Source organism: Lontra canadensis, unplaced genomic scaffold, assembly GCF_010015895.1.
Source record: "Lontra canadensis isolate GAN:19392208 unplaced genomic scaffold, GSC_riverotter_1.0 scaffold163, whole genome shotgun sequence".
Taxonomy (NCBI): domain Eukaryota; kingdom Metazoa; phylum Chordata; class Mammalia; order Carnivora; family Mustelidae; genus Lontra; species Lontra canadensis.
In genome coordinates this window covers 2,260,201-2,284,300 of record NW_022631157.1, presented here as the reverse complement: position 1 = coordinate 2,284,300, position 24,100 = coordinate 2,260,201, and the positions used below count along the sequence as shown (strand labels likewise).

The following is a 24,100-nucleotide window of genomic DNA, read 5'->3' as shown; positions in this document are numbered from 1 at the left end:
AAAAGAACAGGTAAAAGTACATTTTCATTTAATCCAAGGTATCAAAAATATTAAAAGTTGATCACGAACTCAACAAAAAAAATTGTGATAAGGTTTACATTCTTTTTTTCACACCAAGCCTTTTTTTTTTTTTTTAAGATTTTATTTATTTGACAGACAGAGATCACAAGTAGGCAGAGGCAGGCAGAGAAAGAGGAGGAAGCAGGATCCCCACCAAGCAGAGAGCCCAATGCGGGGCTCAATCCCAGGATCCTGGGATCATGACCTGAGCCGAAGGCAGAGGCTTAACCCACTCAGCCACCCACTCGCCCCTCATACCAACTCTCTAATTCCACCTGTATTTTATACTTACAGCACTTTTCAGCCTAGACTAGGCAAATTTTAAGAGTTTGATAATCGTATGTACTGGACTGCAAATCCTGGCATTTCACTTTTAAAGTATGTGGAATACCAGCTTAGGAAAACAAAGTATTACCAATGTAATTATGCCATTCTTACAAACAGATTTTATTTTTTAGAGCAGTTTTAAATGACAGCAAAACTGAGTGGAAGGTACAGAGATTCCCCATTATATCTCCTGCCCCCACATAGCTTCCCACTTTATGAACATAACCCATCAGAGTGGTCCAACTGTTACAACTCCCAACATGGGGATTGAACTCACAAACCCAAGATCAAGAGTCACACTCTCTACCAACTGAGCCAGCCAGGCACCCCTCCTTTTATTTATTTATTTATTTTTAAAGAAGTCCCAGAACAGAGCAAAATAATTTTGTGATTAAAAAGTAAGTCCTAGGGGTACTCGGGTGGCTCAGTCGTTAAGCATATGCCTTCGGCTCAGGTCATGATCACAGAGTCCTGAGATGGAGCCCCACGTCAGGCTCTCTGCTCAGCAGTGAGCCTGCTTCTCCCTCTGCCTGCCACTCTCCCCACCCCCTTCTGTCAAATAAATAAATAAAATCTTTGAAAGAAAAAAAAAGTAAGTACTAGTGGGTAGAAAAATTTTAAATTATTAAAAGCAATACAAATGTGCTTCTATTATCATATAATGTAAGCAAGCTGACGACTGTTTTAACTGTTATTTTGGGGAGGCAACAATTCTGATAAATTAAAGAACAAATTTGGAACTCAACAAATTCTCAAACTCAGAACTCTTTCTACATCATAAGAGCATTCCTGAATGCCTGATAACAAAATTAATCCAGAACTCACCTCTGCAAACATGCCAAGTCAAGGAGGGTAATGATTTATCTACTACTCATCATTTACCAACACTCTTTCTTCTTCATTATTATGGAACCCAGCTTAGTAGATCTAGGACAGAGAACTACAAGATAGAGGCTTTATGTGGGGTGTGGGTGGGGGTTGGCAAGGAGATATAAATGAGACAAGATTAGGAAATGATTGTTTATTGCTAGAGAAAAAGGAACGCCTATCCTGGCCCATTTTTTAAAGCTCAGTATGTACCCCTTTTTTGAGGACTATTCGATTAACCCTGTGGCTTCACCCACAAGAGGATATTCATTACCTGAGTAATCTACGATGTGTGTTGGAACTCTCTCAGGGGTGACATCAGCTGGAATGGTAATTTCTTCTGCCCGGGGAGGAACCTTCATTTGCAAACAAACACAGCAAAAAAAAAAAAAACCTTCGGCTATTATCCATCAAACTTGTTAACAGATCATGTAAATTCACCTATATATTAGCCCCTTCCACCCATACTTATCCTTCCAAGATTTATTATACTTTTAATATGCTTATTTTTTGTGCTTGAACCTACAACCTTGAGATCAAGACATGAGATCAACCCAGTTGTCTAGGTGCCCCGATAAACACTTCTTTTAAAAAAAACATGCATGTTTAAGGGTGCCCGGGTGGCTCAGTGGGTTGAGCCTCTGTCTTCAGCTCAGGTCATGATCTCGGGGTCCTGGGATCAAGCCCTGCATCTGGCTCTCTGCTCAACGGGAGCCTGCTCCCCCTGCCCCCTGCCTGCCTCTCTGCCTACTTGTGATCTCTTTCTCTCAAATAAATAAATAAAATCTTAAAAAAAAAAAAAAAGCATGCACATTTCTACTTGTGTGGGCACAGCACATATTAAATATACTTCAGCTCTAATACAGCCTAAAATAATACCTAAGTTAATTGTTTCAATTAGGTTAAATGAAATGTTTCATTTAACCTAAGTTAAATGTTTCAAACATTTGATTTTAAAAATGCTATTTTCATTCCATTTTTTTGATGCTTAGGATACTCTACAAATGAGGAGCTATGTTAATCCAAAGCAATTCTCAAATAAAACAATAAATTATCAAAATTAATTTCTTCTAGAAGATAACTGATTGGCTACATAAGCCTTATTAAATGACTCCATTTTTTTAGGAAGACTGTATGATTTTTTTTTTAGACTCTATGATTTTTTAAAATCAATTAAAAACCTCTTACAAGAGGACTATGCTAAAATGACAATTCTAAACTCAGTTAAATGATCATAGAAAACATTTAGGTATTATACTCCAAGTGATCATATGATGATGATACACTTCATTCCACAAATTAAGTACTTATTTCAGTATCTCATTTAAGGGGGGGGAGCAAAAGAAAAAATGAATGGTCATAGTGGCACTTGTAATTGTTGAAAACACTACCATATAATATACCAAATTCCTGTCTAAACAATGAAATTATACAGATATTCCTAACTAAACAAGAGGAAAGAAAAAGGAAATGCAAACTGTGGGACTAATAATACCAACTACGTGAAGAGAATAAGTAGTATTCATCCCATTTGCATCAATCCCATTCCCCAAAACAAAATTCTAACTTTACGTAAGGCCTAAGCCAACAGTCCCTCATTCTGGAACACAAATATATTGCAGTAATCATAAAATCACCTTACTCTACTATCATTAACCTTACCTCCTTTGAGACACACAACAATCCTTTCAGTGGTGTTATGAATTAGTTTCTTCATTTGTAAAATGATGTAATAGATAACATGAAAGGTTCTCAGATATGTGGTCGGAATCCTAGGGGTTCTAATGCCTCAAAGGCCAGGGAGTGTCAGATGGAAGGCAGGTGGGGAGCTAGCCAGACGTTTCACCCTTATTTCAACTAAAGGAATACTTGCCTATTTTATATTTCGGGGTTATGAATAACATTTTATTTTTTGGAAAGGATTAACAGCTTAGATGATCTGTAATCGCCCTTCAAGCTCCCAATTTACAGATGGGACAACTAAGGCACAGAGATGACAAATGTCCTAGCCAAGATCCAAAAGAGGAAAAGGAAAGGACTTAGTGAACCTGGACCTGGTTTGATTCTTGCTCCTTCACTACATTTCGGGGATGCCCTGTGTAAACTAATATGAGCCCTTTTAAAGTCACAGCTGTCAGAAAGGAAACACCTGCCAAAAAAGTGCAGAACTTATTTCACTTCAACTCAATTTTGATAAATTAAAAAGATTTCAAATGTAGAAAAGACAAAAAAATGTTTACCTCTTCTGGGAATTCTTCACTGACCAGAGACATAATCAGTGATGTCTTCCCAACTCTAGCTGTGAAAACAAACATCATTATTTTAATAATAAAATGTCTAGGTTCTCCATAAGCTCAAATTCAACAACACAGCAGAGTCTGTTATTCATTAGCTAAAATCAGAGGCATCCAACTCACCCAGTTTTAGTACAATGCTTAAAGTTTATCTTTTTTTCTGCTTAGAAAAGTTACACATGCCCATTGTTTAAAACCCAAAACTTACCAAAATATATAAAAGCAAAAATCTTCCCCCAAATCCCTTTTTACCAATTTAGTATATGAAGTCTCCCAGATTTTTTCCTTACTTATGTTATTACAATAATTCACCACACAGTTTACTAGTAGAATCACAGCATTCATACTATTTTACAATCTTCCCTTATCGTTTAATTATGTACTTGGGTAGCATTCCAAGTCCAGATGTAAAAATTTCCTGAGATGAGTGAAGGTACAGTTATTATGTAATAAGCACAGAGTTTTATTGGGGATGATGAAAGAGTTTTAGATAGAAAAAATGCTGATGATTACACAACACTGTGAATGTATTTAATGCCCCTTAACCATACTCTCAAAAATGGTTAAAACGTCAAACCATATTCCTTAAATATTTTATCACAATTTTTAAAAATAGCAACAGGAAATCCATTTTATATTAATATAAAAGATCTCTTACATTATTTCTTGACAGCTGTATAAGAATCCATCATAAGACATGTCCTAATTTATTAATGCAGTCTTCTAACGATGAGCACTGTTCAAGTTTTTGCCTTTATAAACAATGCTGCAATGAATATTTCTACAGGGTAAATTCCTAGAAGTGAACTTGTTAGCATGCATAATCTTCTTTATTTTTAATAACTAATGTTAAATCACCTCTAAAAAAGAATAAGCTAACTTACATCCTCATCAAGAGAAGGTAAGTATGTCTGCTTTGGACATCCTAACATTCTTTCTTTTTTTAGGTTATCATATAGAAAAACTTAGTGAGAACAAAAGTAGCTTTCCTGTTATATTTTCTAACCTAGCAAAATTTTTTTCTTCTAGCAAGATTTTTAATGCACAAACTTAAAAATCTTCATTTTCATTTGGAAATTTCATTTCCATTCCCATCACTTTCTGATCATATACATTCAACTGCATTAACTAAATCCTTTTGTGATTCTAGAGGAAAACAATCCACCTGCCTATTAATCTCTGCAATAACGGCAAATTAGTTTTCAAAGGTAACGCCTAAATATGAAAGAACTGGAAAATTTTAAAGTGAAGAAAAGTCACATTCCTTTTTTAAAATGATGACTAAAAGAAACAGTGATGAAAACCACAAGTCAAGTCTCCAGAAAAATAATGAATGGCTTGAAAAGGAAAAAAAAGAGTGTGGGTCAAAACCACCTAGAGGGTGTGCTGCAAACAAGTGTTGCTAAGGGAGGCTCAGAGTAGACTGAGCGACAGGTATCTTCTAGCTCTGATTTCTGAGGATCTTTTCAGTTTACTCGTGTTTGAAGGCTTGGGCCTTTTTCAAGTAGCTGACTATAAGATAACACTTCTCTGAGTTCCAACCATGTCAGTGAATCCAGAGCCCATCTCAAAGAACCACTAGAATATAGTTATCAATATCAGCTTATCCAGCCCCTGCAAAAAATGTTCAGATGAAGAACCTGGGACCCAGAAACAGCGATTTCTCAAGGGCTCACAAAAAAATGAGTAGCAGACTTAAGAGAATAACCCATCTTTCTGATGGCTAAGCCAGTGTTCTCTTTCCTGCAACATACTTTATTTATTTATTTATTTATTTATTTTTTAATTTATTTGACAGACAGAGAGCACAGAGAAGCAGGCAGAGAGAGAGGAGGAAGCAGGCTCCCTGCTGAGCAGAGATGTGGGGCTCCATCCCAGGACCCTGGGATCATGACCTGAGCCGAAGGCAGAGGCTTTTAACCCACTGAGCCACCCAGGCGCCCCTCCTGCAACATACTTTAAAAAAATATTAAGACATGGGGTGCCTGGGTGGCTCAGTCTGTTAGGTGTCAGCCTTTGGGTCTGGTCATGATCCCAGGGTCCTGGGATCAAGTCCCGCATCAGGTTCCCTGCTCAGCAGCGAGCCTGCTTCTCCCTCTCCCTATGCCTCCTGCTCCCTCTTGCACACTTGCTCGCTCTTTTTCTCTCTCCCAAATAAATAAAATCTTTTAAAAAATTAAAAAATATTAAGACAATAATACAGAGAAGGAATGATAGCCCCTAAAGTCAGCAAGCACTATATACACAAAAACTATATAAATTAATTAAAATATTCACTGATTCACTGGTGACTAATCCAGCAGCTCTGGTTCCACTTTTTTTTTTAACTTATTTTGAGAAAGTATCGACTTTCAGAAACACTGCAAAAATAGTACAAAGGAGTCATATCTATTCTTTAACCAAATCCCTCAAATGTTAACATTATATTATCATTCCTTTCCTCTTCCTCCCCCTACTCTTTTTAAACCATTTAAGAGTAAGTTGTAGATGCCCCTTTACCCTTAAGCCCCTTAACTATGTATTTCCTAAAAATGAGATCATTCTCTTCCATAACCACAGTGTACTGTAAAGATCAGGAAATTAACACTAACAGTGCTATTATCTACTCTGTCGACCTTATTTCACATCTCACCATTTGTCCCATTACCATCTCTTATAGAAGAGAAAAATCTTTTTCTTCCCCCAGGATCAAATGTTGCATTTGGTCATCATGTTTCCTTAGTCTTTAGTCTGGAAGAGTTCCTCTTTTTATCTTTCATGGCCTCAGCATTAAAAAAAAAAAAAAAAAAAAAAAATACAAGTCATTTAATTTGTAGATTCTCTCTCAATTGGGTTTGTATGATGTTATCTCATAATTAATTTCAGGTTTTGCATTCTGTGAAGGAACGTTCCAGAAATGATACTGTATCCCTCAAAGTGCATCACAGCAGAAGGGAGACTATGTCAATTTGTCCCACTCATGGTGATGTTAATTGTCATCACTTGGAGGAGGTGGTGTCTGCAGGTTATTATCATTCACTTTGTAATTGATAAGTATCTTGTGAGACTACAAGCCACTATAGTCAACTCTAAGTTGAGACTATGTGAATACTGTTTCTCATCAAACTTTCACCTACTGGTTTTAGCAGCCATTCATGTCTTGTGTTGCTTATTTTGTCTTGTGTTGCTTTAGTGGTGGTTACATGGTGGTGTTTCTATCAGTCCTTCTACATTACTTTGCATTCTGCTTTAAGCAAAAACTCCCTTCTGATTCATATCAGCACGGTCTCATGGATTCCTAAACTATTCTATGTGTTATGATCCACTACTGTCATTATTTGGAGGCTCAAATTGTTCCATTTTACTCCGAAAAAATGACATTTATGCAGGTATAAATCAGGATTACTATATGACCTCATTTTATAAATATGTATTCACACTGGAAAAAAAAAAAAACAACCCTGAAGGATCTATACACCAACAGCAGTCATCTCTGAAGTAAACATAATTGCAACCTTCTTTGTGCTTTTGTACTTCTGCATCTTTTCCCAATTTTCTACAACAAATATAAACAATTTTTGCTATTAGAAAATGTTAACAAGTACTATTTTAAAAGTCACTATTTAGTATTAAAAACTGGCATGTTCTACATTTCTAGATGGCAGGGTGTCTGGGTGGCTCAGTCAGTTAAGCATCCAACTCTTGATCTGAGCTCAGGTCTTGATCTCAGGGTTGCGAGTTCAAGCCCCACACGGGGCTCCACAGTGGGCGTGGAGCCTACTTAAAAAAATTTTTTTACAAAGGGCAACTAAAATTTATCTAAAGAATGTTAAATGCATTCTTTCACCCCTTCAAGAAATATTTCTTGAGGACTTCTATAGATCAGGCACTATTCCTGGTGCTGGGGATACACCTGATCAAGGCACTAGTTCTTCCTTATTTTTACATTCATGGAGATTATATACTAACAGATTTATGAGATTTTCACCAAAAAAAGAACATTCTTTCTACATATCAGGACAAAAAGCAAAAACTGAAAAACTGGCCATGCTTGATTTACCCTTCCTCTGTACTGAGCATTCGAATTCTATCAAATTTTCCTCTGAAATTTTTAATATTAATTCCTTCCTCTCCATTCCCAACTTTCTATAATTAGGATATTTTCTATCCCTTCCTCCAACCTCTCCTCTTATTAAAATCCATCAGAATACAAATGGCAACCCCTCTCTCTTAGACATCTTATCATTTTCTAACTCATCTGATCAAAAGCCTTGACTCTCAATTACCTACCACATCAAGGTGAAACATTCTGCTGGCCTTTAAAAATCATGCATAATTTAATGCCACCTCATCTATCTAATCTCATTTCCCACTATTTCCACATGCATGGTTTGTTCAAATAAGGCCATTCTGCTCTGTGTAAGCACAAACAGGTTATTATGGATCTTGTCTCCTCACATGGTTTTCTTCATCTAACACATCATTCCCTCTCCCTCCTCTGCTTTTCCAAATGTTAACCATCTCTCAAGGGCAGCACAAATTCTACCTCTTCCCTAAAGACATCCCAGGGCGACTGCAGCCCTCCCTTTCCTTCTTTGGACTACTTCTGTGCCACATAACTGAACACTAAACTGTTATGAATACAAGGTACATACTTAACATGTCTGCATCTACAGTAACGTAATAATCAAATATTTGATAACGAACTGAATTTTCTAATTTTATATGAGTGGGAGAAAGACCTCTAGCACAGCAGCCAAACTGAATTATCTGACTTACTTTCTCCTTGCCCAAGCATTGAAATCGTTTCAGCCCTGCCATTTAGGAAATTAAGTTCTACCTCATGGAGCTTCTGGAACTATCCCATTCAAAGTTTTTCTTAACAGCAGCTGAAGAGCTATGAACAGTAGGGTAACTTCTGAGGGGAAAAATACATTCTAAAATTACTAAATTCTAAGTAATTCTAAAATTACTCTGTGTGATTAACATTGAAATTGCCAATAATATTAAAGGAGGGCATGATGTAATAAAGAATCCATCTGGTCTTTGTCCCCACCCAGTTCCTGGCACAGAGCTTCAAAATCCCTTGGAAGTTCGTAGGTGATAGGAGTATCTTTTGTTACAGTCTCTTTCAACAAACTTGAGTTTATCCTGATTAGACAGGAGGGCCTAGAGAGATTTAAGATGGGGACTGGTTGTCACAAAAACCAACCATGCGATTAGTGAGTTGGAACTTTCAGCCCCACCCCAAAACCCAGCAGCTGGTAGGGTGAAGGCCAGAGTGAGCCCACAGATTGAGTTCAATCACATAGTCAATGATTTAATCAATCATGTCTACATAATGAATCCCCATTAAAAAAAAACTCTGGACATCAAAGCTCAGGGGAGCTTCCTAGTTGGTGAACATAATGATGAACCAGGAAGGTGGCACACTCTGACTCCATGAGGACAGATGCTCCCATGCTCAGGATCCTACAAGACCTTGCCCTACGTATCTCTTAATCTGGCTATTCATTTGTGTAAATATAAGTACAGCACTTTCCTGAGTTCTGTGAGTTGTTCTAGTGAATTATCAAACCTAAGGGGGTTGCAGGAAGCTCCAAACTTGTAGTCAGCCAAGAAGTGTGGGTAATCTAGGGACCCCAGTTGTAGCTGGGGTCTAAAGTAAGGGTAGGGACACCTGGGTGGCTCAGTCAGTTAAGCATCTGCCTTTGGCTCAGGTCATGATCTCAGGGTCCTGGGATCAAGCCCCACATCCAGCTCCCTGCTCTGCAGGGAGCCTGCTTCTCCCTCTCCCTTTGCCTGCCGCTCCCTCTGCGTGTGCTCTGTCAAATAAGTAAATACAATCTTCAAAAAAAAATAATAAAGTAAGGGTAATCTTGTTGGGGACCTTGGACTTTAACTTGTAGGTTCTGATGCTAACCCAGGGTAGTGTCAAAATTGAACTGAATTGTAGAACACTCAGAAAATTGTCAGAATGAAGAGGACATGACAGTTTTGTATTTATGAGAAGTAGAGATGGTTCAAAAACTGAGAAACACTGCAATAGACCTTCTATCCAAGAGTACAAGTTCCATTCTGGCATATTTGCTCATGTCTGGACAAACTAGGGAAAAAAAACCACTGGAAGATCATACAGACAGTATTAACTTATGGTTCTACATGACCCATCTTCCCTGTGCAGACTCCTACCAATTCATTTGCTCAGTATTTACGTGACTGTCTTCCAAGTACAAAGTTTAAACTTACATACTCTGTGGGATAATATGGAAAATGTATTAAACAAGATAGATAAAACTGCTATGAAAGAGGGATCAAGTGCTATGCTCAATCGTGCTTGAAAAAAGGGAAAGGTGGGAAGAGAAAGGGATATTTTCTGCTCTAAACATAGCAGAAAATAAAAAAGCCCATAAAAGCAGCGTATGGTTTGGTCTCAAGGAGGAAAAACTGAGTAATGAGCTAAGACACGTAGGTTCTAAAGACAGTACTATGTATGTATAACATCTAGGCAAACATCCAGCATATCACCAGTGATCTCCTGAAGGACTTCCTAGACCTCCTTGATGAAAACTTTACTTTTCCTACCAGCTACTGAGTGTCTGGAAAGACTAAGGAACAAGAATTTCATTATCACCCACAGGAAATTCCACAAGGGCAGAGAATGTGTCTTTCTTGCTCATTACTGAATCTTAGCTCCTAGGAAATGCTCTTAGTAAATGCAACTTACAGCTTAGTGGTTAAGAGCACAGATTTGAAATTTAGGAAACTGGGGCACCTGGGTGGCTCAATCATTAAGTGTCTGCCTTTGGCACGGGTCATGATCCCGGGATCCTGGGATCTAGCCCCAGGGCAGTCTCCCTGATCAGCCGGAAGCCTGCTTCTCCCTCTCCCTCGCCTTCTCCCCTGCTTGTGTTTCCTTTCTCGCTGTCTCTGTCAAATAAATAAATAAAATCTTAAAAAAAAAAAAATTTGGAAAGTGGTTGTTTACTTTTGAGAGAAAGAGAAGGAAATACAAGGGGCTTCAACTGATTGGTAATGTCTTAAGTGATGGGTATTTGTTATATTATACTTTATACCTTTGATATAAATATTTTACCAAAAAAAGGGAAAAAAAATAAAGGCTTTGGAATCAGCCTAGACTAGACAGAAATCTTAGTCCCAGCGCTTACTAGCTGTGTTTCTCCAGGCAAGTCGTCAAGCCTCAGTTTACTCATCTATATAATGCTGAACAGCTGCTGGTGAGTTGGTACGAGAGTTAATTACAATGACAGATACCTAATGCTCAGCACAACACCTGGCAAACATTAAATACACAAATGGCATTTGTCGTGATGATCATGATCACAGTTTAAATTAAAGGAGTTAAGTGAGCACTAGAATGGGCCAGATAATTTGGATTTGGGAATCAGCTTTCTAATTAAGCAGTATAACCTTGAGTTGTCACTGACTCTCTCTGGGCCCCAATTTTCTCATCAGTTTAAAAAAAAAAAAAAGACTAGATGCTATCAATGCTTATATGCTCTGTGATTAATCTACACTATCATGTAGCACACCTTAGAAGACTGGCCTGTAGCAGATGAAAAAGTGCACATTACATGTACCTTACAGTGATGTACCTTAGAGTACCCAACAATGGCAGACAGATCCCCAAACTGCATCTGTGATCTATTTTGTGTATGGGAAAGTGATTTGTCAGGAACATTCACCTAGCTATAAGAACAAGGTAGGACTCTCCAAGGCAATATGGGGTCCAGAAATTTCTAGAACTTGCTGACTAACAATCAGCATTTCGTAACTTTTTTCCTTAAGTAACTCTTTTCAGCGTGGCCTTATTTAGGGTCCCAGAAACCCCAACCCTTCAGCTAGCTCAAGGTAACATTCATCTCCAAATCCACAGAAGTCCATTCTAATTATTGATTATGCACATGGTTACGCACAGCGGAGGCCAGTTACCTGAACATGAACCAAGCTACTGCCTTACTGCAGCTTCAGAAAACCTAGAACTTGGACCTCCTGCCTATTTTTTACTCTTGGCAACTGAAGCTGCTGCAGAGCAAGAAGAATGCATTTGGGAAAGAGCCCTAATAAAGTTCCTTGCAAAGAGTGGTGATGTCTGATTTAAGGCAACACACAGCAGAGCTGACTGTGGGTCACCTGACAGGAGGTTGCCTCTGTTGTGAGTCCAGTGAAATCCACCAGGCCCTGTACTATACACTGTTTTAGTAAGTAATAAAACTCCCAAGTACTAAAAACAACAAACCTTCCAGAAGAGCCAATGCTGGTACAATTCCTGTAACCTTTGAACTTCTGGGTCTTTCTCGCCCGCGTAGAGATGTCTTTTTTTTTCCTAGTGGCTCCAAAAACCCACAGCTAACACCAGCACAGATGTTCCCAGAAACTGTTCCATTTCTGCAGAGCTCTTACATCTCTACATTCTTATTGTTGATCAACTATGTTAAGAATGGGAAAAATGAATCAGATGCTCAATAACTCAGATGCTTCTTGATACTTGCTTGGTCCTTGAGAAATCTGTGTTAATACCTTTCAGACCTTGATTCCTCTCACAATCCCCTTTTTAGAATTACTTTTTTATTTTTTATCAGATTTTATTTATTTGAGAGCGGGAGAGAGAGAGAGAATGAGCAGGGGGAGGGAGAAGCAGGCTTCCCGCTGAGCAGGGAGCCCAAGGTGGGGTTCGATCTCAGGACCCTGGGATCATGACCTGAGCCGAAGGCAGATGCTTAATGACTGAGCCACCCAGGCGCCCCTAGAATTACCACTTTAAAATTTTGCTTGTATCCCACCGCTCCAAAACCCTCACTAGTTTCAGAAGAAACCTTTTAATCCACAACTGGAAATGTTCAACAAAAACAAAAAACAAACTTTTAATCCACAACTGGAAATGTTCAACAAAAATGATCAAAATGAAGTCAAACACCAACATTAAAAGGCCTATTAATTTCCAAGAAAACTAAAGACTTACTGCTCCTTACTCACAACCATGCAGGCCTTCAACAGGCGTTCCATGTTACTTTTAAAGTCCCCTCCCTCACCACAACCCTTCCAAGTCATCCATTCTTCCTCATCTCTCTGCTTAAAACTCATGAGAACCTTTTTCCTGGTCATTGTCCCTGTCTGCTTTTCCCATGGACCCCTTACATTCCCAGGGATAGTTTCAGAAGGGAAAGACCAACATTCTGAGGACATTCCGATTTCTTCACCACTCTCAACAAGGCAGCTCTGGCCATCGGTGCAGCAGCAGGCTCCGGCCCAAGTACATACCTGCCACCAGCTCCATTCCAACAGGGCAGGCCTCAGGGACAGAGGAGGAAAACCCCCGGCAGGACGGCAGGAGAAAAAGGGCGCCATAACTACAACAATTAAAGAGCTTTACTTACGCTTGATCATACAGACATACAGATAGTGATGCCAAACGTGAGAATCATTCAATTTGAGCTCTTTTTTTTTTTTTAAAGATTTTATTCATTTGACAGAGATCATAAGCAGGCAGAGAGAGAGAGGGGAAAGCAGGCTCCCTGCCAAGCAGAGATCCCCCCCCCACCCCCCCGTGCTCGATCCCAGGACCCTTGGATCATGACCCAAGCCGAAGGCAGAAGCTTTAACCCACTGAGCCACCCGGGTGCCCCCAGTTTGAGCTCTTTTTATGGATACTACCACTTAGAGTGTGGTACTTTTATTTATTTACTCATTCCTATTCTGCCTCACCTGTTAAAAAAAAATCTGAGGCGGTTTAGTACTCCCTGCAACATAACAATTCCATCTACTTTCTGAAGTAACTGTACAGTAGGCCTTTTAAAAATCAAAGAACAGGAATCTCTCCCACATAAAAATCCAAGGGGGATTTCCTCTTTTAAAAAAAAAGGTGAAAATTAGAGCAAGAGAGACAGATTACAGTGAACTTGGGAAGAAAATGAGTACATTTTCTTTAGTATCATTTTGGGTTTCCTTTTGGAAGAGCAGTAAGATGATAGCTACTTTAATAAAAGATTGGCAGATGTGATTCAGTTAAGAAATGCTTCGGTGAATCTAAGCTTTTTGGTTCCTTTAAGGCCTAACCACCTAACCCTGAATGAGACCATAAAAGAAATAGGGAAGCAGCAGGTTTAAAATTACAATAGGCCACTAATTTTAGACTAATTTTAACTGAGAAACAAATGAGTACCTTAAAAACAATGAAAACACTTTAGAATATTAAATTTTAAAAACTATTTGAACAAGCCTACAATCCAAAAGGCCCCTCGACAATGGCAGATCTGAGTATAAAGACTACATATTTTCAACAGCTTCAAAAATAATTTCCATAGGGGTGCCTGGGTGGCTCAGTGGGTTAAAGCCTCTGCCTTCGGCTCAGGTCATGATCCCAGGGTTCTGGGATCAAGCCCCTCGTTGGGCTCTCTGTTTGGCGGGGAGCCTGCTTCCCTTCCTCTCTCTCTGCCTGCCTCTCTGCCTATTTGTGATCTCTGTCTGTCAAATAAATAAATAAAATCTTTAAAAAATAATAATAATTTCCATAAAGGAACGAACTTCTCTCATTACTGTGCCCATTAAATTTTATATTTAATACAAATACCATATATACTTACAGAATTTTATAACAAATAATTTATTAATAAAATATATGTAAAAATATAATTGAAAGATATTTAACAAAAATATTAAGATGGAGAACAAAAAATTATTGTTAGCCAGCCACCTAACAGTCTCTACTTCCTCTCTTTTGCCTGAGAAACACTGAAGTAATCTCTAAAAACAAAAGGCACGGTCACAATTATCCCCAGAGAGGGAAGGCCTCCTGATCAGTTCAACACAACATGCCCCAGCGCTGCCTGAGACTCCATGCTTCTAAGTAGGTCATCCACGGGAAACACAACTCATCACTATAGAACAAATTATCGAGATTCATCCAGGCTAAAAATTTCTTTGTCTTTTCATCACATCTTTTGAACATCTAGTTCTAAATGACAGCAAATTCCTAATATTCATGAAGCGGAAATAACATTTTTTGGTTCTAATTACCATCTTACCAGCCATATTGGCTATTTTGCTTGTTAACAAACACCCCGTGTTTCAAGTGGTAAAGGGACCTACTCCTCATTTTTATCTGCTGCTCCTTACGTAGCCTTGTCGGCTCTTCCTAAATTACGTAATTAGAGTATACAGGGATGAGGGGGTGACTATGGAGTTACAATTTTAACTGGGAAACTCTACCATTTGGGGCAATAGCTGAGTACTGTTCCAAAGGAAAATTTCATTGACCACATGCAAACTATTTGGGCTGCAGGAGAACAAACGTCACGGTCCATCCCTGTCCTTTGCACTAGATCAACCCTAGCGCTCAACCGGTGCCAGAGGAACAAAAAGACAGATGTGTGATACACATGCAAGAATGACATAGAACACACTTCCTAAGAACAAAGAGACTCTTCAGACTAGGCTTGAACATCCTTGGTCACAAACTGTCACCCAGGTACTAAACACAGTATAATTGAAACTGGAGGATTTAACAAAGGCCAGAATGGAAAGCAATATGGCTTTAAAGGGACTGCAGAGGGGTGCCTGGGTGGCTCAGTGGGTTAAAATCTCTGCCTTCAGCTCAGGTCATGATCCCAGGGTCCTGGGATCGAGCCCCGCATCCCGCTCTCTGCTCAGCGGGGTGCCTGCTTCCCCCCCCACCCCGGCCCCCGCTGTGTCTACTTGTGATCTCTGTCAAACAAATACATAAAATCTTAAAAAAAAAAAAATAAAGGGAGTGCAAAAAGTTTTTTCCTAACAACATAAATGCTAGCTTATTACTGAAGTTTCTTTGATTCTTTTTTATTTTATTTAACGATTTTTATTTATTTATTTGACAGACAGAGATCACAAGTAGGCAGAGGCAGGCAGAGAGGAAGGGAAGCAGACTCCCCAATGAGCAGAGAGCCCAACGAGGGGCTCGATCCCAGGACCCTGGGACCATGACCTGAGCCGAAGGCAGAGGCCTCAACCCACCGAGCCACCCAGGTGCCCCAGTTTCTTTGATTCTTTTTTTTTTATAATGATAATATGTTGATGATTAATATTATCATTATTATTTTTAAAAGATTTTATTTATTTATTTGAGAGAGAATGAGTGAGAGAGAGCATGAGAGAGGAGAAGGTCAGAGGGAGAAGCAGACTCCCCAAAGAGCTGGGAGCCTGATGCGGGACTCGATCCTGGAAGTCCGGGATCATGACCTGAGCCGAAGGCAGTCGTCCAACCATCTGAGCCACCCAGGCGCCCCCAGTTTCTTTGATTCTTATTCCTACTTTATGCCTGAAGGATCTTTCCCCAACCCACTAAGATGACTGCTGGTATTCCAAGTAGTAGCTGACGTCTTTTGACAAGAATATTAACTGCTGGCAGCCAAGACACGGACTAGGCATGACACCGTCATTAGAAATCACTGGTCTACTTTACTGCCAGAACACAGGAATCTCCCAGGCAAAACCAAGCTAAGGACCTGGAACAAGACACTGGATGAATGCTGCCCTCAAATGCTAACAATAACCACACATCAGACTGGATTTAAGAAAGGAGAATGGTCAAATGTTTATGACTAAGAGGACTGGTTTGGAAAACAAGGAAAGGCTAAATAAATGGAACTAACTTGAACTCATTCATTCTTCCAAAAGCTACGGATGACCTGGAGCACCTGGATGGCTCAGCAGGTTAAGCGTCCCACTCTTGAGTTTGGCTCAAGTCATGATCTCAGGGTCATGAGATTAAGCCCTGAAACCAACTCTGCACTGAGCATGGAGCCTGGTTGGGATTCTCTCTCTCTGCATCAGCACCCCTCCCTCCCAGTTCGCTTGCGCACACTCTCTCTCAAAAAAAACTACAGGTGATCTTTGAACAACCCAGAGGTTAAAGGCACCAACCAACTCCCCATATCCCCAGCAGTCCCAAATCCTCAGAAAATTTTTGACTCCCCAAAACTTAACTACTAATAACTACTATTGACTGAAAGCCTTACTGATGACATAGTCTATTAATACATATTTTGTATGTTATATGTATTATATATTATATTCTTACAATAAAGTAAGCTTTAGAAAAAAATGTGATTAAGAAAATCATAAGAGGGGCACCTGGGTGGCTCAGTGAGTTAAGCCTCTGCCTTCAACTCAGGTCATGATCTCGGGGTCCTCGGATGGAGCCCTGCATCGGGCTCTCTGCTCAGCCGGGAGCCTGCTTCACCCTCTCTCTCTGCCTGCCTCTCTGCCTACTTGTGATCTCTGTCATAAATAAATAAAATCTTAAAAAAAAAAAGAAAAATCATAAGAAAAATACATTTACAGTACTGTAACATAAAAAAATCCCCATATGAATGGACCCACACAGTTCAAACCCATGTTGTTCAGGGTCAACTGCATTTGACTGCCTACTTTGAGCCAGGCCAACTCTAGGCACTGGGGATACAGCAATGAATAAGACACAGCCTCTGCCCTCATGAAGCTTACTATCCATCCCAAAAATCAAGTGAACAAATACACAGGGAAGAATTGCCTGAGTCAGGGCCTTCTTGTCAAGACAGCAGTAGAGAACACTGCATGAGTAAACCAAGGGTCAGACTGTGATGGACTTGGCAGGCCTGCATTAAAAAGTCTGGACTTCATTCTAAGTCAAATTAGAAATCATCAAAGAATTTTAAAAACGGGTAACAGGATCTGAGATATTTTTTAAAGATGACTCTGCCTGTTACATAGAGGATAGATGGAATTAGAAGCAGGGAGACCAGTTAAGGAGAGATATTACAAAAGCCTAGGCCAGAGCCAATTGAAGCCTGAGCAAGTTTGGCTTTGAACTAGTTTCGATGATAAACTGATCAGTTAGACATACTGTGTTAAGAGCCACCAGATTCAGGGACCCTGGGTGCCTCAGTGGGTTAAGCCTCTGCCTTCGGCTCAGGTCATGATCTCAGGGTCCTGGGATCGAGCCCCACATCGAGCTCTCTGCTCAGCAGGGAGCCTGCTTCCCCACCCCCCCTCACCCCCCTACCCCTCCCCCCGCCTCTCTGCCTACTTGTGATCTGTCAAATAAATAAATAAAATCTTAAAAAAAAAAAAAAGAGAGCCACCAGATTCATTTAAAAAGAGGGTAACAGTTCCACTTTCTTAATGATTTGACCAGTAAAGACAAACATACCTCAATTTAAAAACAAGACTTCACTGAAACTAGATCTTGTGTACTTTTAATGTAGCTACATGATTAAGACAAAAGGCCATCGAGGTTCATGCTAATTTTATTGCAATAAGGACAACTGTTAAGCATAGTTATGCAAATCTAGCTAAATACAAATGCTGGCGAAGAATGTGAGCATGAAAAATCATTACCTGAAGAACTAAGTTTTGCGTGGTTGTATTTTTTTTTTGATTAATTCAAGTATTTTTAATTTAAGAATTTTTTTTTAAATTTTTTATTTCTTTTCGGCGTAACAGTATTCATTGTTTTTGCACCGCACCCAGTGCTCCATGCAATCCCTGCCCTCTCTAATACCCACCACCTGGTTCCCCCAACCTCCCACCCCCCGCCCCTTCAAAACCCTCAGGTTATTTTTCAGAGTCCATAGTCTCTCATGGTTCACCTCCCCTTCCAATTTCCCTCAACTCCCTTCTCCTCTCCATCTCCCCTTGTCCTCCATGCTATTTGTTATCCTCCACAAATAAGTGAAACCATATGATAATTGACTCTCTCTGCTTGACTTATTTCACTCAGCATAATCTCTTCCAGTCCCGTCCATGTTGCTACAAAAGTTGGGTATTCATCCTTTCTTTTTTTTTTTTTTTTTTTTGATGCTGTGTTAGTCCCCCAGGACTGTTCTTTTTTTTTTTTTTTAATTTTATTTTTTATAAACATATATATATATATTTTTCCCCCAGGGGTACAGGTCTGTGAATCTCCACGTTTACAAACTTCACAGCACTCACCATAGCACATACCCTACCCAATGTCCATAACCCCCCCCAACCCCCCTCTGCCCAGCAACCCTCAGTTTATTTTGTGAGATTAAGAGTCACTTATGGTTTGTCTCCCTCCCAATCCCAACTTGTTTCATTTACTCTTCTCCTACCACATTAACCCCCCATGTTGCATCTCCTCTCCCTCATATCAGGGAGATCATATGATAGTTGTCTTTCTCTGATTGACTTATTTCGCTAAGCATGATACCCTCTAGTTCCATCCACGTTGTCGCAAATGGCAAGATTTCATTTCTTTTGATGGCTGCATAGTATTCCATTGTATATATATACCACATCTTCTTTATCCATTCATCTTATGATGGACATCTAGGTTCTTTCCATAGTTTGGCTATTGTAGACATTGCTGCTATAAACATTCGGGTGCACGTGCCCCTTCGGATCACTACGTTTGTATCTTTAGGGTAAATACCCAGCAGTGCAATTGCTGGGTCATAGGGTAGTTCTATTTTCAACATTTTGAGGAACCTCCATGCTGTTTTCCAGAGTGGTTGCACCAGCTTACATTCCCACCAACAGTGTAGGAGGGTTCCCCTTTCTCCACATCCTCGCCAGCATCTGTCATTTCCGGACTTGTTAATTTTAGCCATTCTGACTGGTGTGAGGTGGTATCTCATTGTGGTTTTGATTTGTATTTCCCTGATGCCGAGTGATATGGAGCACTTTTTCATGTGTCTGTTGGCCATCTGGATGTCTTCTTTGCAGAAATGTCTGTTCATGTCTTCTGCCCATTTCTTGATTGGATTCTTTGTTCTTTGGGTGTTGAGTTTGCTAAGTTCTTTATAGATTTTGGACACTAGCCCTTTATCTGATATGTCGTTTGCAAATATCTTCTCCCATTCTGTCAGTTGTCTTTTGGTTTTGTGAACTGTTTCCTTTGCTGTGCAAAAGCTTTTGATCTTGATAAAATCCCAATAGTTCATTTTCGTCCTTGCTTCCCTTGCCTTTGGCGATGTTCCTAGGAAGATGTTGCTGCGGCTGAGGTCGAAGAGGTTGCTGCCTGTGTTCTCCTCAAGGATGTTGATGGATTCCTTTCTCACATTGAGGTCCTTCATCCATTTTGAGTCTATTTTGGTGTGTGGTGTAAGGAAATGATCCAATTTCATTTTTCTGCATGTGGCTGTCCAATTTTCCCAACACCATTTATTGAAGAGGCTGTCTTTTTTCCATTGGACATTCTTTCCTGCTTTGTCGAAGATTAGTTGACCATAGAGTTGAGGGTCTATTTCTGGGCTCTCTATTCTGTTCCATTGATCTATGTGTCTGTTTTTGTGCCAGTACCATGCTGTCTTGATGATGACAGCTTTGTAATAGAGCTTGAAGTCCGGAATTGTGATGCCACCAACTCTGGCTTTCTTTTTCAATATTCTTTTGGCTATTCGCGGTCTTTTCTGGTTCCATATAAATTTTAGGATTATTTGTTCCATTTCTTTGAAAAAAATGGATGGTACTTTGCGTGGTTGTATTTTTAACGATTTAAAAAATTTTGTTTTGTTTAAAGAATGGCAACTGACTTTTAACGTGGCCTGAATGGACCTTATCATGTTCAATATTATTAAGATAAGGTGCAGAGGGGTGCCTGGGTGGCTCAGTGGATTAAGCCTCTGCCTTCAGCTCAGGTCATGATCTCAGGGTCCTGGGATCGAGCCCGTTATCAGGCTCTCTGCTCAGCGGGGAGCCTGCTTCCTCCTTTCTCTCTCTGCCTGCCTCTCTGCCTACTTGTGATCTCTGTCAAATAAAGAAATAAAAATCTTAAAAAAAAAAAAAGATAAGGTGCAGATATTTAAAACACTTTGGATTTCTCCGCAAATAAATACCTTAAAATTTATAGACAATCTAAATTCTTTGACCTAAGAACTAAAGAGACAGTAAGCAATTAGTAGGCATTTAAGCCTGGATAGATCAGAAACCAGGTTCTGGATGGGCCAAGAAAAGATCCATTTCATCTCCAGAGTACAGGATAGGTTCAGCCAACAGAATGTTGAAACCATTCACAAACTCTTTGGGACCTTCACTGAATGAAGATGCTGCTGTGTGCTTCAGGGACAGTAACAGCAGTAAAATATACTGAAGTGATAGAGAAGGAACAGACTTTACAACAATATCGGAGATGAAGCTCCTTTTTTTTTTTTTCCCCATTCCCCTTAACCATCTTAAAATGACAACTAAATTACTACCACTTTTACCTTAAAAAGTGGGCTTCCTGATAAATCCATGTGTTAGACCAGTTTATATTTTTTTATTTATTAAAATAGTCTTGGTTACATTTATATTTACTCAGCATTTAAGGTGGTATTTGACAGCTAGGCTAATAACTGTCAAATTTTACATTAAATCCTGTAATGCTTCAAACATTCCCCCCCCAAAATATCACCTTTTAATTTAATTAAAATTACATATCTCATATTAAGTCTAATTCTGAAGTTTTAAATGGGAAAAAAAATTATACATATGGTAACTTGCCTAAAGCTTTTGGTACAAACCTTTTCAAGAAAAATCTCTTTCTTGAAAACTAAGACTGTCTTTTAGGTCAGGTTCTCCCTGTGACCAAAAAACCCATGCATGCACACTTTTCTTAACTCTCCTATTTGCTTTCATACCTGCAGAACATGGCTTTTAATTTTTCTAACAAATTTTGAGTTCTTTTTATGTATTTCTAAATAATACTGTAAACACTTTCATTTAAATGCCCTAAGGCCGGACAATATATCTTACATACATATAGCATTTCTATTTAGATGTTTTACAGACTAATTATTTGTAATTGCTTCCCATATTCCAAAATAAAACCAAAACATAGGGTTTTTGCTTTCAGAAAATTAGTATTATAATTACTGTACTATAAAGCTATTTTATGACACAGTTAAGGATCAGCTTTTTAAGTGGTTCATCCACTCACCTTCCCTACCTTATTCCAAATGCATCAGGTATGAATCATACGTTAAGTAACACCCTCCTGAACTTTGTCAAGGAAATCCATGCAAAATACAGATTAAGATATAGTTATAAAGAAAGACTAAATTTCACAACGGCAAACCAAAAAGTAAACTGTATCAGGCCAAGCTTCCTTCCAAATTCTGATTTTAAAGACTTCTCCAAACAGCAGGTGAACAGAGATTTCAATGACTATCAAAGAACACTCCAGAAGAGGGTAAAAATGTGTTCGCTTTCTTCCTTGGGAGTGCATCACAGTGACCTGGAGAAGCTACTCTAGGATGAAATGGGGTTTGAAACAGAATGCTTCAAAACATCAATGGCAGAGCATTAACTAATGTACAAACAGGCAATTCAGTCCTCCCAGCCCACTTTCCTATTTTAGTCCTACCAAATGAGTCATGTAACTAGCCAACTGCTATCAAGAAGTCCCTGTTGTTCTGTCCCCAAGTCAGTGAACGGAAGGCATTTCTCCTTTATTATATCTTCAAAAGGTGAAATCTAAGAATTTCTAGGGGGTCTTATGTGTATGTGTCAGTTTGGGTCTCCTTTGTGCCTGTTACTTACAAATTTACCAAGTAGCTATCCAATAAATATTGCTTAAGGGGGGAGGGGAAGGGAGGGGGGACGACTAGGCTTTTTGGTGACAATAATTCTCTCAACTAAAGGACCCTCCCCAAATAATTATGCATTCACTGAGCGCTTGTGTAACTTGAAGTTGAGAGTAAATTTAGGGGGGAAATATCGAGGATAGCGGGAGTTATTCCAATGCAAAGTGCAAGGAACGCCGAAAACGCTCCATACCTTGAAGTGAATGTCTAGAGGGTGAGAAGATTGCGAGCACCAAACCAAACAAAACAAAACAAAAAAACCAAAAAACAAAAACAACAACAACAACAACAACAAAACAAAAACCCAGAACCCTGACCTTGCCGGCAAGTCGAACAGTTCTGCACCCCTCCCCCTAGCTTCCCCGGGAGCCGGTTCACGCTATCCCAATTGGTCAGCCGGCCTGTATCAGCACCTGCCTGGCAGTGACAAGCGAATCTCCACGGAAGACAAGAGGCTCTGAAAAGGAAGCGGCCTCGGAAACGCTTTGAGGCCCAGGAGGAAAGGATTCCAAGCGGAAAAGGAGGAGAGGACCTTCGGAGGGATGAGGCCGGCGGTCAGAGACTCGTGGGGACAAGGCTGGCGAGGACGACTGGGGGTCAGGAGCGGGAGGTGTTAGGAGGGCCCGGGTGAGCCGAGAGGTTGAGGGCCGCCTGCGGGCCGCGGGAAGGGGAGCGCTAAGGGGCTGGGAGGCCCGAGCGCGCGGAGAGGGGCGAGCAGGCCCGTGGCGGCTGGGGCTGCGAGGGCCCCGGCGAGCGGACTCACGTTCTCCCACCAGCAGGATCCGCACGTCTTTCTTCATGTCGGCGGCTCGCAGGGGCCGGTCTCGGCCCGCACGCATGGAGCGGACACCTCTCGCCGGGAGCGCCCACCCCGCGGCGCCGCTCTCCCAGCGCTGCGGGTACCGCCTGCCAGCCTCCCCCGCCGCCCCGCCCGATCGTCGGCTGGGGCCCGCCGAGCCGCCTCCTCGGCTGCTTCCCCGCTCGGGAGCCGGGACAGCTCCAGCTCCGCCTCCTCCGGCTCCGCGGGCGGCGGGGCCGACGGGGCGCCGCGAGGGACAAGCGCTTTCCGAACGCGAACGCTCTCTGGGCCTGAGCGGCGCCCCCCCCGCGTCCCGCCAGCCGCAGCGCGGGGCGGGGGCGCCTCGCCCACCCTTCTCCCAGCCGCGGGGTAGGGGGGCCGCGGATACCGCCGGGGACTGGGAATTTGAACGGCAGATCCGCTAGTCTGACCCCATTTATTTTGCAGAATTGGGGCCGGAGAAGGTACTTGTCCAAGGTCACATAGCTAGAGCCTGGCAGTGACTCAGGACGGGAATATTCTCACCGGACTATAATCTCCGGGAGGGCAGCGACTTGCCTACCAGGTTTTCAGTAGCGTCATAGGACATAGCCCTCAGAAAATGCTTCATTGATGAAAGGGTGACCGGCTCCCGGAATAGAGCCTTTTTCACTACCCATAAACCACCACCCTGGTTCCTTTTTGTCTGTGATGCTTACAAAATACAGTTTTAAACAATGACATTCTTCTTTACCTTGTCCTTGTAAAAAGATTCATTTCTTTGTAGCAAACTAAATGACTTTCCTCTGCGCTAAGCCAAATTTAGTTTCTAAACCAAACTAAGCCACTTTCTGTCGTTTCCTTGGAGCAAGGTTTTCTGATAATTATCTTCAGTTAGGCTTGCTGAACGTAATGCTAGACACATAGGTGACACTGGCTTAGAAACTATTACTGACTTTTCTAATGTTGCCTTACTTCCTCCTGGCCCTCTCCATCTGGAGGAATTTGTCGCTACATCCCAACTGTTACAACAGCGCTTGGCACACAGTGGGAGAGATAGATAGAAAAAAAGGAAGGAAGAAAGAAAGAATTAATGAGGAAATACTCTTTGCATAATGTGCCTTTTTTTTCTATCTTAAATATTACAAAGTAAGTTTCTAGAGGGAAATAAAGTGTGCAAAATACAATCCCCTTTTCTCCTAGGAGGAGCCATGGGGTGTTGGCATAGCGGT

At 40.6% G+C, this 24,100-nt stretch overlaps 1 protein-coding gene and 1 long non-coding RNA gene across 8 annotated transcripts in view; one reads left to right on the top strand and one right to left on the bottom strand.

Annotated features, from left to right (window-relative positions):
- The window catches only part of RHOT1 (ras homolog family member T1), a 63,568-nt gene extending 40,488 nt beyond the window's left edge, over positions 1-23,080 (bottom strand). For 5 of the 7 annotated variants that reach the window (XR_004381212.1, XM_032845393.1, XM_032845390.1 and 2 more), the window contains exons 1-3: positions 22,854-22,957; positions 3,495-3,553; positions 1,529-1,610 (exon numbers count right to left, since the gene is read on the bottom strand). Coding sequence is in view for 6 of the 7 variants with exons in the window: in XM_032845393.1 (XP_032701284.1) it covers positions 1,529-1,610; positions 3,495-3,553; positions 22,854-22,929 (217 nt within the window). In the remaining variant the exon portion in view is untranslated. Of the gene's footprint in view, positions 1-1,528; positions 1,611-3,494; positions 3,554-22,853 lie in introns of all 7 variants that reach the window. The other 2 variants (XM_032845395.1, XM_032845394.1) reach the window with 2 other exon arrangements.
- LOC116859806 lies at positions 22,630-23,611 on the top strand. The gene is made up of 3 exons (XR_004381213.1): positions 22,630-22,717; positions 22,870-22,989; positions 23,337-23,611. It is a non-coding gene; the product is annotated as an uncharacterized LOC116859806 (long non-coding RNA).
- Positions 23,612-24,100: the final 489 nt, after the last annotated feature.